Below are 17,585 nucleotides of genomic sequence, written 5' to 3'. Positions count from 1 at the left end.
AGTAAAAATGCACAAACAGCAGAAGATAAACTAGATGCTGGAACTTTAAAAATTAAATTCTTATGTGCATCAAAAGACTTTTCCAAAAGAGTAAAAAGAAAACTTACAGATTGGGAAAAAATATTTAGCAACAACGTATCTGACTAGGGACTTACCTCTAAAGTGTATAGAAAACTCCAACAACTTAACATCAAAAAGACAAGAAATCCAATTAAAAAATGGGCAGGAGTCATGAATGGAAAGTTTGCCAAGGAATGTATTCAGGTGGCCAAAAAACACATGAAGAAATGTTTCTGATCATTAGCCATTAGAGAGATGCAAATCAAAACAACAGTGAGATACTATCTCACCCCAGCAATAACAGCAAAGTCCAACAAGACAGAAAATAACAAATGTTGGTGATAGCATAGAGTGATTGGGACTCTCACACACTGCTGGTGGAACTGTAAAATGATACAACCACTGTGGAAAATTGTATGATGATTCCTTAAGAAGTTGGAAACAGAAATATCATTTGTTCCAACAATCCCTTTACCAGGTATACATCCTAAAGAAATGAAAGCCAGGACATGAATTGATACATGCACATTCATGTTCACTGCAGCACCATTCAAAGTAGCAAAGAGATGGAAAGAACCTAAGTGTCCATCAGTGGAAGGTTAGATCAAACTATGGTACATCTATACAATGGAATAATATGCAACACTAAAGAATAAAGCAGAATCTGCAAAACATGTCATAATGTGGATGAACTTGGAGGACATTATGCTGAATGAAATAAGTAAATCAAAGAAGGACAAATATTGTATGAGTCCACTATTATAAAGCGTCAAGGAAAGGATTACATAGAGAAGGAAACTTCTTTTGTTGATTACCAGGGATAGGAGGGGAGAGGGGGCAAAATTGCTAGATAGGTAACAAGAAAGTATTGATTTTGGGGAAGGGAAAAGAAATATACTAAAAACAAGTGACTAACACAACACTAAGTAAAAGAAAGACACAGAGAGGTGCACAAGAGGTATAGACAGTAAAGATAAGCACTTTTACAGACAGAATAGTGCATTATCAGCAATAACAAACATTAATCTACAGGTGGATACATACGTAAACAGGCTAAATGATTACATTATATCTAGGCAAAACAGAATGTACCCATGACCATATGTAAGTTTGGTAGATGATATTTCTCCATATGTATTTTTATGTGCTATAAAAATGTCCATATACATAACAGAGCTAACAGGGAAAAATTATGATAACTTTTTAGCCACAGCCAAGCACCTGAGGGAGTGAGTCCCTGGGCCCATGGACTTAGCCCAATATTCAAGGCAGGCATCAAGCTCAATGAACATACTACACAAAAACACTGTTCTACATTCTACTTTGGTGAGTATTGACTGGGGTCTTAAAAGCTTGCAAGCATCCACCCAATATGTAACAATTGGTCTCTCCTCTTCCAGAGCAAACAAGAATGAAGAAACAAAAGACTCATTGAAACAATTAGCCCAAAGGAGTAGTGGACCATGCAAACCTCAGTCTACATGACCCTTAGACCAGAACTAGATGGTGCCTGGCTACCACTGTCAACCATTTGGAAAGGTATTAAAATAGGAGGTCCTATTTTAATAGGATGGAAGAAAAATATGGAACAAAATTCAAAATCATAAAAAAGATCAAGCTTACTGGTCTGACAGAGATTGGTAAAACCCCAGGACTATCCCCCAGTCATCCACTGGACCTGCAATCACTTCTGTGGCTTCCAGCCAAACAATAAACAAGCATGTAAAGTGAACATTTGCACAAGGTAGGTACACTCCTTAGAACAATCGAGCATGGGAGACCGGTATTTGCACACAGAAATAGCTCAGAGGGCAAGAATGCATAGGAAAGGTCACAGGGAAAGGATAACCACAGGGAGGACATGGGAATTTAAAGAAAATTAAAATTTTAAGAAAAAATTAGCTGCATGTGCAGCAAGTGAAGGTGATGAAGCATTTTTTTGTGAGTAGGGGTTCGTTCAATCCTTTCAAAGTGATGGCAAATTCACATAACATTATGTGAATGATGACTTGTTTGTATGTATGACTTGTTTGTAAGTAAGACGTCTGTAACCCAGGGACTTACTGTATATATTTTTACAAACATTTTAAAACAAATGTCCAAGTCTCCAGGTGGGATTCTATCATATATGAAAAGAAATGTTCCTGGGGAGAGATCTATCTTTCTTTTTTCTTCTTCTTTTCTTTCTTTTTTGAGAAAGAACCATTTATATGGGAGTAAGGGTGAAAGAAATATAGAAGTGAAATAAAATTTAAAATTATTTGTGGGAATAAAGAAAAGGAAGTTTATCATTTTGTTTTCACACAGTTATACACAACCACATATATACAACACACACACATATGCACACAGAGAGTCTGAACCAGCATCTCACTGTTACTGAGTGAACACAACAAACTGACACACAGGGCAGCAAGGTGCTGGCTCTATTAATCTTCTACAATTAACCTTCTAAATAATTTCCATTATTAAATGCAGGGTCTCTTTGGAGACCTGCTGTGATGTTTTATGTTTATCAAAGGGGTAGCCCCCTTGCTGGTATAGCCTGGTATCTTTTTTTTCTTGAGAAAGTCAAACTGACTTGGGAGCAACTACAGGTTGGGAGAGAAAAAATAAAACCAATGAGCAGCCAGGTGGTGATGAAATGCAGATACTGAAATGGTAGGGAAATCCCAAGAGTCATCCCACAAGCACACAGGCCAACTGAGAATGACCTTCTCACAGGCTGCTTCTCTCTAACGGATGCAGGAGAAACCTTCTTCCAGGAAAATAATCATTCATCATCAGAGGAAAAAAGGAACACTGCAGGGGCTGAGAAGCTGATCTTTTTGCTATCCTAGAAGCGTGGTACAGCGTGATCATGCTGCTCATAAAACTGCTTCTGCAAGTCAGACCCAGATGTGGGAGATGTGAGTGTTCCCACTGACCTGCCTTTCACCTGAGCTGCAGCTATTCTCAGGAGAGGTTTATGATACTATAGGATACTTGGCTAAGGAATGAAGAAAGGAGTAAAAACAATGAGGGTGGGAAGGAGTGGCAACAACCCTTCCTTGGGTTTCCAATGCGGTATCACTATGGAAGTAGATTGCCCAATCTTCCTTTTGAGGAGTGGTTGGTGGGTTTGAACCACCAGCCTTCTGGTTAGCAGTCAAATGCCTTAGGCACTACTCTACCAGAGCTTCCATGGGGGAAGAAGTGAGGGAATATTACAGTTTCTCCTGACACCTGATGTTGTTGTTGTTGTTAGGTGCCATCAAGTTGGCTCTGACTCACAGTGACTCTATGCACAGCAGAACGAAATGATGACCAGCCTGTGCCATCCTCACAATCCTTGCTATGCTTGAGCCCATCATTGCAGCCACTGTGTCAATCCATCTCATTGATGGTCTTCCCCTTTTTCACTGACCCTCTACTTTACCAAGCATGACAGCTTTCTCCAGGAAAGGACCCTTCTGACAAACCTGACCAAAGTATGTGAGATGAAGTCTGGCCATTCTCACTTCTAAGGAGCATTCCGGCTTTATTTCTTCCAAGGTAAATGTGTTCATTCTTCTGGCAGTCCATGGTATTTTCAGAATTCTTTGCCAACATCACAATTTAAATGCAACATTTCTTTGGTCTTCCTTATTCATTGTCCAGCTTTCATATGAGGCTATTGAAAATATAGTGACTTGGGTCAGGGGCACCTTAGTCTTCAAAGTGCCATCTTTTCTCTTTAACACTTAAAGAGGTTCTTTGAAGCAGATTTGCCCAGTGAAATACATCATCTGATTTTTTGACTGCTGATTCCATGGGCATCGATTGTGAACCCTAGTAAAATGAAATCCTCAACAACTTCAATCTTTTGTCCATTTACCATGATGTTGCTTATTGGCCCAGGTGTGAAGATTTTTTATTTCTTTATGTTGAGTTGTAATCCATACCGAAGGTTGAAGGTTGTAGTCTTCGATCTTCATCAATAAGTGCTTCAAGTCCTATTCACTTTCAGCAAGCAAGGTTGTGTTGTCTGTGTATTGCAGGTTGTTAAAGACTCTTCCTCCAATCCTGATGCTGCATTCTTCTTAACATAATCCAACATCTTAGATAATTTCCTCAGCATACAGATTAAATAAGTATGGTGAAAGGATACAACCCTAATGCCCACCTTTCCTGATTTTAAACCATGCAGTATCCCCTTGTTCTGTTTGAATGACTGTCTCTTGGTCTATGTACAGGTTCCTCGTGAACACAATGCACTGTTCTGGAATTCCCATTCTTCTCAATGTTATCCATAATTTGTTATAATCCACACAGTCAAATGCCTTTGCATAGTCGATAAAACACAGGTAAAGATTTTTCTGGTATTCTTTGCTTTTAGCTAAGACCATCTGACATCAGCAATGATATCCCTTGTTCCACACCCTCCTTAGAATCCAGCTTGGATTTCTGGAAGTTCCCTACTGATGTAGTGCTGCAACTGTTTTTGAATTATCTTCAGCAAAATTTTACTTGCATGTGATATTAATGATATTGTTCAATAATTTCCACATTCTGTTGGATCACCTTTCTTTGGAATGGGCACAAATATGTCCACAAAGGGTGAGGGGGTGGCATCCTCTGACCTCTTCTAACATCACAAGGAGGAGAGAGAAGGATTCAGAGCCTCAGCCCAAAGCTGATTACAATGAGGTAGAAGTCAGGCATGCTGCCACTCTCCAACCTTTTTTTTTTTTTTTTTGATTAATTCTGACATCAAACATCCCTCACATGACATTCACTATTTCTTTGCTGGGTTTGATAATCTGTTGCAGTGGTCACTCAGAACTCACAGATAATACTTATAATTATGGCTTTTATTAGTGAAGTAACAGGTTACTATTCCAGTTCAGAAATGTACTAAAGGTACAATTCTTCAATCAGGACAGACAGCCTCCCCTCTGTCATGCCTGAAGGCATGCCTTTCTTCGGTCTTTGACCTCTCAGCCTGCCCTGATTGGGCACATGTTATAAAGCTCTTTCAGCTCTGCCAGTACACCTAGGTGCAACCCACTCTTTCAGCAAGTCTCCTGACCAAAGGCATTCAGCTTCCTTGGTCCTTGGGTCAGCAAGCCCACAGCTTTGTCTTGTGCCAGTTTCTCAGTTTTACTGTTGCTGATGCTGCCATCTCTCTGCTGTCATCTCAGCACAGAGATCTTAGGTCCAAGAATGCATTCCACTATCCACTACTCGGTATTCTCTCTCTTGATGGCAGTAAGATAGCCCCATTATGCCTCTAAGATGGTTCATTTGAAGCCGAACAGAATGACAAAACTGACCAATCTCCACCTTAGGGTTCCATATGCCTTGCTGACATGTTGCCACCCCCATGAAGGTATCATGTAGCTTATTTACATTACTAACAAGCTATCCAATTCCCTTGGTAGGCCACGAAGCACCTCACATTTGCACAGTTCTACCCAGGCATCTAGTGGGAGTCATAAAGGCCACGGGTGGAAGAGCCATACTAAGTAATTCACTGCATCACAATATGGATCGAGTCCAGTCAGTTTCTTGGCATAAATGAGTGAGCACCTCCAGTGCTGCATCCATATTTGAAACACCTCAATGTGTATTCTATCAATTCTTGGGACCTTGTTTTCCACCAATTCCTTCAGTGAAGTTGTACCCCTTTTATAGCCTGGTATAAGAATGGAACAATTCTCTTAAGAAATAAGCTTGATAGAGAAATGACCTCAAATCTCTGCCTATTTCCCAAGCTGGTCCTAAAATGATGGCGATGATTTACCAAATGCTTCCTGCATGTCAGGCACTGGACTCACTGTTTTATGTACATAAGGAGCATAAGTATCATTCCCATTTTATAGATAAGAATGCCGAGGCTTAGAATAGTTAAATGATTTACCAAGACCCTCTGCTACAAAGTGACAGATCCAGAATTCAAATCAGCATCTTTTGTAAGCGAAAGACACACTACTGACCACTTTGCTACGTTATCCCTCATGAGGCTGAGACTCTAGTTGCACCAGGGACACTTAAAAGATAATCTAGAGCCAAATTCAAAGAAAAAGGTACACAAAAAGAAAAGGAGAAATGAGAACAGTAGTTTAGTAACAACTATCACCTGGTGGTGTAGTGGATAAGGCATTTGGCTGCTAACCAGAAGGTCAGCAGTTCAAACCCACCAGCCATTCCATGGAAGGAAGATGGGGTGAGAGATGGGATAACCTACTTCTGTAAAGATTTACAGCCTTGCAAATCCGGGGAGGGTTGCTATGTGCCAGCATCAATGCGATGGCCTTGAGTTGGATTTTGGTTTATCAACTTTTATTAACCATTTACTATGAGTCAGATACAACCTGACAGCAGTGAGTTTGGTTTTTATATTTACCAACAATGTTAAGTACTTTACGTGTATTACTTCCTTTGATCATTAGATCAAACTAATTGAAGTTGGTAATTATTGCTGTACCATTTTCATAGATGAAAAACAGGCTTAGGGAGGTACATTATTTGTCTAGGGTTAATCTGCTTGTAAGTGACAGAACAAGAACTCAAACCAAGTTATATTTGACATAAAAATCTCATGTTTCCAGCTACCAACATCTGGCATGCATTGCTGTGTCTCCCCTCTCCTTTGTCTTTGCCCCTCACCTCTTTTCCTCCTTCCTCAATGATAAAAAAGGGATTTGTCCCATCAGAAACAGTGTAGGTAAATCGGTCTTTGAGGGAGTTGCTGCCGTCATGGCTATAGCTGACTCGGTTCTGGTAGATGTCTTCCATGGTGAAGGTGGAGGTGTGATGGAAATGCTGTCCATTGGTGGTCCGCTCGATGGTGCCATGGCGTGGGGGCTGCACAATGGTGAATGTGACAGACTCAGCCTGACCAGGAGGCAAAAAGAGAGGAGGGAAGTTTGTAATAGAAACCAGATGAATGAGGGATAGCCAACAGCTGGTCAAGTATAGCAGAACCTACACACAGTCATAAAGTTAACAGTTTCTTTATTGATACCAAAAACAAAGCTAAAGAGCAACACTATATTGGCTGGGTTTGTATTCTGGTGTCTTCAGTTGTAGGACTAAGACATTTAAATTGGCTCTTTTCAGGTCAGTGGGGAAAATCTGAATTTTTAATCTTTATCAGATCAGTTAATCCACTCAGCTCCTAACTGGAAGGCTGGAGGTTCAAGTCTACTCAGAGGCACCTTGGAAGAAAGACCTGGCAATTTACTTCTGAAAAAACAAGTCATTGGAAACTGTGGAGGAGCACAGCTCTTCTCTGACATACAAGGGGTCTCAAAGAATTGGGATTGACTTGATAGCAACTTTATTTTTTTTTAAATCAGGATGATAGGAACCAGACTTTTAAAAATTCGTCATTTATTTTCCATCCATATCCCCCAACTTTTCTAAAACTCTCAAATACAGAATTCGACATGCATTGGAAGAGCAGCTAATTTCTCATTTTCAATTGCTATTCCTAAGTTCTGGGAGCTCTGGTAGCATAGTGCCTACGGCACTTGACTGCTATCCAGGAGGCTGGTGGTTCAAACCCACCAGCCACTCCTCGGAAGGAAGATAGGGCAATCTACTTCCATAGTGATACTGCCTCAGAAACCCAAGGAGGGGTCGTTATGAGTTGGGTCTGACTCGACGGCACATAAAAACAACAACATTCCTAAGTTCTGGTAGCGTAGTGACTAAGGCATTTGACTGCTAACCAGAAGGCTGGCTGCTCAAATCCACCAGCCACTCCTTGGAAGGAAGGTTGGGCAATCTACTTCCCTAGTGATACTGCCTCGGAAGCCCAAGGAGGGGTTGCTATGAGTCGAGTCCGACTCGATGGCACATAACAACAAACAACAACATTCCTAACTTAATCTGTAGAGGGGAAAAGAAAGAGGTATAAAACCCTGCTTATGACTTTTCCAATGGTTTCTCATCAACTTAGAATAAAATGCAAAGACCTGACTTGGGCCAGCAAGGCCCTCTGTTACCAGGCCCAGGGTTCCTCTCTAGCCTCTTGCTTCTCCTTTCCTTATTACTAGGTTTCAGCCTCTTGGCTTCTTTGCTACAACTCAAAGATTTTAAGCTTACTTGACTGGGCCTTTGTATTTCTCATTCCTCTGCTTAAAAAGCGATGCTCCCAGATAACTGCATAGCTTGCTTTCTCATTTCATGGTATCTGCTCAAACATTCTCTCCTTAGAGAGACCTGCCTGACCACTTTACCTAAAATACATCACTATCTTCTTATCTCACTGTATTTTTCTTCATAATACTTTCCACTATCTGACATGGTATATTTTATGTTCTTTCTGTTTCCCCATCCCTAGAAGGTTGCAAACTCGCTAAAATTAGAAATTTTATCTGTATTATTCACAACTCTGTCTTTAACATCTTGAACAGAGCTTAGAAATTAGTAGATAATGAATGTGTTTTTAAAGAATGAATAAATGAATGAGTAAGTGCTGGCATAGAGAAGAGTATACATAGAACTTTATAGTAAGTGTTATGTTACTCTTTTATGGGAGCTCAATTATATCAGAATGTTTGATACTTTTATCTGGAAGCATCATGTGAATAAGAACTTGGTCTCCACGTGTCCTGTTTCACTGTACGTGGTGCAGTGAATTACTCAGTATGGCTCTTCTAGCTATGGTTTTTGTGCCTCTCTCCAGATTACTGGGTGGAACCAAGCAAATACCTTGCTCTTACAGCTCACCAAGGTGACTGGATAGCTTGCTAATAATGTAAATAAGGTGCATGGCACCCCTGGGGGTAGGATCATAGAAATAAGGTATACAAAACCCTAATGTAGGGATTAGTCAGTTTTGTCATTTCACTGGCTTAAAATGATCCCTCTAAGAAGTGGAAAAGGGGGGACTTCACTACCATCAAGAAAGAGAAGGAGGAATGGAGAGCATCCTTGGACATGACATCCATTTACTGAGTTGGCAGAGAGACGGTGGCAATGGCAGTGGCAGCAGAACCGAGAGACCATTACAAGATAGAGTGGCAGGCTTGTCAGCCCATGGAGTGAGAAAGTTAAATACCTTTGGGCAGGAAGTTTGCTGATGGAGTGGGGTGCACCTATGGGCAAAGCTAAAGAGCTTTGTAACACTTGCCCGAGCTGGGAAGAGGCTAGGCCAAGAGGCCAAGGGCCACAGGGGCATGTTTGAGGGCATAACAGAAGGGAGCCTGTCCTGATTAAAGAACTGTGTCCTAAGCATGTTCCTGAATCTGAATTGTAACTTGTTACTTCCCCAATAAACACCATAATTGCAAGCATTGCCTGTGAGTTCTGTATGGCTATTGCAACGAATTACCCAACCTAGCAGAGAAGCAGAGAGTGCAGTAGGAGGGACAGTTGGTGTAAGAATTGGAAAAAGGCTGGAGAGTGGTGGCATGTCTGGCCTCATAGGAATAAGCCCTGAACTGCTGATGGTGATTTTCTCTCCCCTTATGAAGTTAGAGGAGGTCAGAGGATGCAGCCTCCTTGCCTTTTTGCACTGTATAAAGCCTAGTTCTTTGAGGATGCAATAATAATTTGTCAGCTGGAGAGGCCTGGATAAGGGAGGGGAAATGGAAGAAAAAGTATATAGGTGTAGAAAATCCCAGTTTACTCTAATGAGGAATAATAAAACATTGGGTAAAATGCCATCTACTTAATTTTCTATGAATATTGATAATCAGCATGTCATAAGGATTCTACACATAATAGGTAAAAAGGTGAATGTATTTAGTGTTTTAGAAAGGGGTTAAAATGGTTTGGTCTTAAATGTGTTAGTTTCTCCTTTCCAGAAGGGCATGGTAACCTTCTGACTTTTAATCCTTTAAGAATTAAAACCTCACCACTAACCTCACCACTTGGCCCTACCTTCGGGATCACTAAGCTATAGATGCTGCTAGATAAGCCTCTCACCAGCCAGGGAACCCAGGTGACCTCCTACCTCTGTGTCTGCATCCACCGCTTTGAGCTCAAACTCTGTGATGGTCTTCCTTACTCCTTCCTGCACACGCATCCCTGGGCTCTGGACAATGGGCAGTGAATCATCCACAGGGTGAATGGTGATATGGAAAGTCTGAGTCACCTAGGATGGCAGAAAAGTAAAGGTGAATCACCTATCCTTATACCCACCCTACAAGTAGAAAATAGGTACTTTCCACTTTCCCTTTTACATCATTCCTGGTAGGAATGTCTCACTAGGAACCTAGAAGTAAGTACTCTTTTTGGAAAGAGCCCCAATGGCTGTAAGAAGTGGTCCCTATCCCTTAGCTAAGAGCTGAGAAAAACAAAGATCTCCTATCACCAGTCACTTCACCCATTCCACTCAAAGATGACTGCAAGAAATCAATACCTACTCAAGGAGGGAATAGTGTTCATCACCTACCTCATTGGCTCCATCAGAGAGTGTAAAACTAAAGGCATCTGCGTGTTTCTCAGCCTTGCTGGAATGCATATATTGGACATTTCGTGAAGTCAAGTCAGCTTGAGTAAAGGAGCTAATCTGGATACCTAGGCAAAGGGGAGAGAGAAAAACAGTGACAAAAGCCATAAAAATGCTACCCATACTTATAGGCTGTTGTTGTTATTGTTACGTGCCATCGAGTAGGACCTGACTCATAGCCACCCCTCCTTGGGTTTCCGAGGCAGTATCACTACAGAAGTAGATTGCCCCATCTTCCTTCCGAGGAGTGGCTGGTGGGTTTGAACCGCCGCCTTCTGGTTAGCAGTCAAGTGCCTTAGGCACTACGCTACCAGAGCTCCCATATTTATGGGCTAGGAAATGTTATATTCTTACCAAAGATAGAGATCCCTTAGTATTTTTCTTTAAGTATTTATGTTCAGCCCTGTAAGACCTTTTGTTAGAATTGTTTGTTGATTTTTGTTTTCTACAGCAGCGTTAAAAACAAACAAAAATAAACTCACTGCCATCAAGTTGTTTCTGACTCATAGTGAACCCCACTGGGTTTCCGAAGCTGTAAGTCTTTACTGAAGTAGATTGCCTCATCTTCCTTCTGCAGAGCAGCTGGTGAGTTTGAATCGCTGACCTTCTGGTTAGCAGTCAAGTGCCTTATTCACTATGCCACCAGAGCACCACAGCATATGAGTGCATACTAACTTAAATATCTAGGCTTGTATTATATGACAGGCCGAAAACAAACCAAAAACAAAAGCAGTTTTCATTGAATTGAATCCAACTCATGGAGGCTCCATGTGTGTCAGAATAGACTGGGGTCCACTGGGTTTTCAAAGGCTGGCTTTTTAGAAGTAGATCACCAAGTCTTTCTTCTGAGCCATCATTGGCTAGACAAGAACCTCCAATCATTTGGTTAGTAGCTGAGCACATCAACCATTTATATCACCCAAGGACTAGGGCAACAACAGGTACTCAACAGTTACTTCCTTTCTCTTGGGGTTTATGTAAGTCAAATATGTGAAAAGTAGAGCGACTACTGTATTCTCCAAATCTCTCTCTCTTAAGCTTTACATTCCTCCATAGCTTCACAGTCCTTTCTGAGAACTTCTCCTAATTTTTAATACTGGGCACTGGAATTATAGGGCTTACTACACATACCCTGTTTCAGTGATTGGTGAGCTATTTCTGGCCCCCATAATTTGACTGGCTATTCTTCAAGGTTCCTCTCAGTTCCCAGGCATATGATTTTAGCTTCTGTTACACTGCTTTAGGCAGTCAGACAACAACAAAACTTACTGTATGACTTCGGGGTTTGTACAATCATTTTATATCAAGTCTTAAATGACCTAGAATTCCCCCTCCCCCCGCAAAAAAAAATCAGTAACCTTTAATACCATGATGCAGAGAAAACATGTTTTTTTTTTTCCAGAGTCATTTTAACTGTAAAGAAAATTCTAAAGTGATTTTAATAAAGCTAAATTGTTGCACAAATGAACACTACTTATATATTTTTAAATGCCAAACAATATTTAGCAAATCAGCCCAGAATTCTTATTTCTACTTCGGAGGCCTGGTTGCACAGTGATTAGGTTCTGAGCTGCTAACCAAAATGTTGATGGTTCAAACCCACCAGCTGCTCCATGAGAGAAAGATGTAAGAAACTGCTTTTGTAAAGATTACAGCTTCGGAAATCCTATGAGGCAGTTCTGCTACGTCCTATAGGGTTGGAATTGACTCAATGGCAGTGGATTTCCGGGGGCTTTGAGGGGCTCATTCTCGGTGCCAGACTAAAACAAAATCACATCTTTCATTCCCTTAGCACAAATTTCCTCTTTCTGATTCTGAGTGTTAGAAGATTAATCCATTTAATCTAGTCCTTTAGTTTGGCCCTGAAATTCACTGACTGCTTCCTGGGATTTGTTATTGTCATTGTTAATCCTGGCAAAACACGTTAGCTTTTTTTAATGGAAAACAAAGAGATGCTGCTTGGATTTACATACATTTAACTGTGACATCAGTATCACTGTTTTGTCTTTAGAAAAAAATTAAAAAGTCACCCTGAATGGTATATATTTGCATCTCTATCATCTGAAATCTGTCACTCAGATACAATAGCTTTCTGAATATTGGGACATAATTTTTTGATGAGGCATTTTATATTTCTGTTCTTGCTACATCAGTTCTTGATAGGCAAGATAAGCTCCTCTTCTTATAGCTTTGTCTTGTGGCTCTGGACAGAAATCCATACCATTCTTAAAAAATTTAATAACTTAAGACTGGCTGCACTGAGAGATTTAAATCTCTTCTCCCTCCTGAGAATCCACCCTCACAACTCAAGAGGAAAAACATCTCTGGATTATCACAATCACCTGGTCGCTTAGTTCACACTTCTCTTCATGAGAGTCTAAGACTGGGAAGGAAGACATTTCTGGGATTGATCTTTTATTGTTTTTAAAGAATTTTTTTTTTCTTTATAATTTATTTTTGTTGCTGTTGAGAATATACACAGCAGAATATATACCAATTCAACAATTCATATATGTACAATTTAGTGATAATGATTACATTAGAGTTGTTAGACCCTTTTTACCTTCCTTTTCTGAGTTGTTCCTCCCCGATTAACACAAACTCATGCTTCCTAAAGTTCTCATCTAATCTAGTGCGTTGCTGTTGTCAATTTGATCCCATATAAATAGGTCTTAAAAGAGACCAATGCTCAAGGCAGACTTTCTTTACTGGGAGCACTGAATTGTACATATAGGAATTGTTGATTTGGTATATGTTCTATTTTCTTTACTAGTTAAGCTACACTGTTATTTTTTATTTTATTTCTTAGTTTCCCATTCAACAATTTATTTTTGTGCAATTGTTGAATGACATTGGCTACATTTTTCACAATGGTGAACATTCTCATTTCCATTTTGGTTAAACTATTAATTGATTTTAAAAAGATTTTCAGAGGATATTTTTGGTTTAAGATTTAAAGAATACTTCAGGGCAATAGTTTCAGGGGTCCATCTAACCTTCATCACTCCACTCTGGATTCCATGAGAATTTTAAATTCTCTTCTGCATGTTCCTCCTCTTGACTGCCATAGAATCTTTGGTCAAAACAGTAATAGTATTAGTAATGGTAGCCAGGCATCATCCAGTTCAATGATGGAAAAATCACACTGATTAAAGGTAGGGTTGCATAGCTGATTAATATAACTGCTATAAATAAGTTGCCTACCTGTAATAAGTTGAATTGGTAAACACTGTGTGATAGATATAGTTACAACAGTGACCTCCTCCACTCCACCCCCAGGAAAAAAAAAAAAAGAATAGCTGATGAGGCAGGCTGCTTATATACAATCAGATACCTCATGAGATTTGGTTCCTTGGTTTAAAGGTTTAAGGTCATGGCTTCATGGGACATTCCAGGTAACTGGTCTAATATATGTTTAGTGCTTCTGTTGTACCTCCTAGTTTGTTTGTAGAGCCTAGAGTCTTAAAAGCTTTCAAGTGGCTATCAAAGGTATATGGTCTCCATTTGCCTGCAGCGACAGAGGGAGGAGAGTCAGGAGTAGCAGGAAGAAATAGAATGTCCAGTTAATTACCTCCATGAACAACTGCCTCCTTTGTCATTAGACCAGAAATGGATGATGCCTGCCTACTATTATTAAACATTTTGAAAAATGTTTTTCATTGAGATGAAATTGATATATAACAAATTATACATATTGAAGTGTATGGTTTCATAAGCTGTGATATACGCATGAAATTACCACCATAATCAAGACAGTGATCACCACTAAACTTTCCAAGTGACACATGTAATCCTTCCATCCCTCCCTTTTCATACCCACATCCCCAAGTAACAATGAAATGCTCTCTGTCACTGAAGATTAATTTATATTTTCTTGAACTTTTTATAAACAGAAATCATATACGATGTACTCTTTTTAAGTCTGGTTTCTCTCACTTAGTATAATTAATTTGAGATTCATCCAGATTATTTGTTGATTTGTACTGTTGAGTAGTATTCTACTGAATGGATATATCACAGTTTATCCATTTACCTGCTGATGGACATTTGGATTATTTCCATTTTTAGGCAATGATAAATAAAGCTGCTTGTCTCATTATTTAGTGCTGCTATAACAGGAATACCACAACTGGATAGCTTTAACAAACAGAAATTCAGTCTTTCATAGTTTAAAACACATTCCCCCTAAAAAAAAAAAAAAAAAAAAGACAAGCTGGCTTATTGCCATCAAGTTGGATCCAACTCGTAGCAACCCCTCCTTGGGTTTCTGAAGCGGTATCACTACATAAGTAGGTTGTGCATCCTTCCCTCCGAGGAGTGGCTTGTGGGTTTGAACCACCAGCCTTCTGGTTAGCAGTCAAATGCCTTAGTTTAGGAGGCTAGAATTCTGAATTCAGGGTGACAGCTCCAGAGGAAGGCTTTCTTTTTCTGTTACCTCTTGGGGAAGGTCCTTGTCTTCTTTCACCATCTGTGGGCCTGGAGTTCCTTGGAGATCTTTGAGTGCCTTGGCATCAATTTTCCCCTGGATCTAGGTTTCCAGTGTTGGGACCCTGGTACCAAAGGACATGCTGCACTCCTGATTCTTCTTTCTTGGTGGCAGTAGGTCCCTCTTTCCCTACTCATTTGTTTAATCTCTTCTATAACTCAAGAGGGACTGACTCAAGGTACAACCTAATCCTGTAGACTGTATCCTGCGCCTCATTAACATAACTGCAGCTAATCCTGCCTCATTAACATCATGTTGTTGTTAGGTGGTGAATCAGTTCCGATTCTTAGACATCCTGTGTGCAACTGAAGGAAACACTGCCTGGTCCCGCGCCATTCTCACAATCTTTGTTGTACTTGAGCCCATAATTGCAGTCACTGTGTTAAGCCATCTGATTGAGGGTCTTCCCCTTTTTTGCTGACCCTCTACATTACTAAGCATGATATCCTTCTCCAGGAATTGATCCCTTCTGATCATATGACCAAAGTACAAAAGATGAAGTCTGGCCATTCTTGCCTCTAAGGAGCATTCTGGATATACTTCCTCTAAGACAGATTTGTTTGTTCTTCTAGCAATTCATGGTACACTCAATATTCTTTCCCAATACCACAATTCAATCACATCAGTTCTTCTGCAGTCTTCCTTTATTCATTGTCTTGCTCTCACATGCAGATGACTGAAAATACCATGGCTTGGGACAGGTACACCTTAGTCTTCAAAGTGACATATTTGCTCTTAAACAATTTGAAGAGCTCTTTTGAAGCAGATTTATGCAATACAAATATATTGTTTGATTTCTTGACTGCTCCTTCAATGGGTATTGACTGTGGACCAAAGTCAAATGAAATCCTTGACAACGTCAACAACATGATGTTAATGAGGCAGGATTAGCTGCAGTTATGTTAATGAGGCAGGATACAGTCTACAGGATTAGGTTGTACCTTGAGTCAGTCTCTTTTGAGTTGTAGAAGAGATTAAACAAATGAGGAGGGAAAGAGGGACTTACTGCCATTTCTCTCCATTTATCATCATGTTTCTTACAGGTCCAGTTGTGAGAACTTTCATTTTCTTTATGTTGAGGTATAATCCATACTAAAGGTTTGCAGTCTTTGATTTTTATCAGTAAGTACTTCAAATCTTCTTCATTTTGAGCAAGCAAGGTTGTGTCATCTGCATATCGTTAATAAGTCTTCCTTTAATCATGATGTGTTCTTCTTCATACAGTCCAGCTTCTCAGAGGATTTGCTTAGCATATAGATTGAGTAAGTATGGTGAAAGTCTACAACCCTGAGGCACACCTGTCCTGACTTTAAACTATGTAGTATCCTTTTGTTCTGTTCCAACAACTGCCTCTTGGTCTTTGTACAGGATTTTCCAGTCAGTTGGCCAGGTAGCTGTATTTCAAATTTCTTCGCATAAATAAGTGAGTGTCTCCAGAGCTGCACCATTTGTTGAAACATCTCAATGAGTATTCATCAACTCCTGGGGCCTTGTTCTTTGCCAACTCCTTCAGGGCAGCTTGGACTTCTTCCTTCAGTACCATTGGTTACAATCTAACATCCTAGAAGTCAGGATTTATAACACATAAAATAATTACATCTGATCACAAAATGGAGGATAATTACATATTACTGAGAATCGTGGCCTGCCCAACTTAGCACATAATTTTTCTTCTTACTCTCTTTTTTTTAAATTTTATTGTGCTTTGGGTGCAAATTTACAGAGGAAATTTGTTTTACATTCAACAGTTTGTGCATATTTGATTTCACGCCCAATTACCATCTCTGACCATAACAAACTCTCCTCACCCCCCTTCCTTGTTACTCCCCCCCCTCCTGGTGCCTTTCTAAACTATGCACTCCTGTCTGTCCAGCTTTTCCTCTATGTGAATGCTGCCCCTCTGGTGTCCTGTGGCTGATTGCTCTAAGGGGTGCATCTCCCTAGAGTAGGTGAGTGCATCACCCTGGGGTAGGTGTTCTGCATGTAGGGGATTTTACTGTTGGGCTGAGAGCCAATCCATAGGAGTGAGTCCATTTCTAGGCCCATAGTCTTCAGGGTTCCACCAGACACTATTCAACTAGTAATTCTAGTCATGTTTGTGGTTTTGAATTTTATTCCACATTTTTCCCCCCACTCTATCCAGGATCTCTAATTTTGATCCCTTTCCAAGAGGTTGGCATTGGTAGCCAGGCACCATGTAGCTCTTCTGGTATTGGGATTATGAAGGTTGAGGTCTTCATGGTCCATGTTATCCTTCAACTAATTGTTTCCAGATGCTTTTGAATTTCTTCACTCTCCTTTGATTCAGATAGGAAGAGACCAATAGTTGCATCTTAGATGGCTATTTGAAAGCTTTTAAGACCCCAGTAAGTTGACACATGTAGCACGGGTGGTGTAGTGCCTAAGCCAATTGACTGCTAACCAGAAGGCTGGCAGTTCAAACCCACCAGCCACTCCTCGGAAGGAAGGTTGGGCAATCTACTTCTGTAGAGATACTGCCTCAGAAACCCAAGGAGGGGTTGCTATGAGTTGCAGATGACTCGATGGCACATAACAACAACAACAAGTTGACACATAGGAGCTCTGCTGGTGTTGTGCCTAAGGCATTTGACT

At 40.3% G+C, this 17,585-nt stretch overlaps 1 protein-coding gene across 1 annotated transcript in view; it reads right to left on the bottom strand.

The window, feature by feature from the left end:
• The window catches only part of FRAS1 (Fraser extracellular matrix complex subunit 1), a 541,721-nt gene that overhangs the window by 190,195 nt on the left and 333,941 nt on the right, over positions 1-17,585 (bottom strand). The window contains exons 47-49 of the mRNA XM_007950381.1: positions 10,430-10,554; positions 9,989-10,129; positions 6,691-6,918 (exon numbers count right to left, since the gene is read on the bottom strand). Of these exons, the coding sequence (XP_007948572.1) occupies positions 6,691-6,918; positions 9,989-10,129; positions 10,430-10,554 (494 nt within the window). The remainder of the gene's footprint in view (positions 1-6,690; positions 6,919-9,988; positions 10,130-10,429; positions 10,555-17,585) is intronic.

The sequence above is a fragment of the Orycteropus afer genome, unplaced genomic scaffold, assembly GCF_000298275.1.
Source record: "Orycteropus afer afer isolate SDZICR_OR568_19922 unplaced genomic scaffold, OryAfe1.0 scaffold00270, whole genome shotgun sequence".
NCBI lineage: Eukaryota > Metazoa > Chordata > Mammalia > Tubulidentata > Orycteropodidae > Orycteropus > Orycteropus afer.
This window is presented reverse-complemented; position numbering and strand designations above follow the sequence as displayed.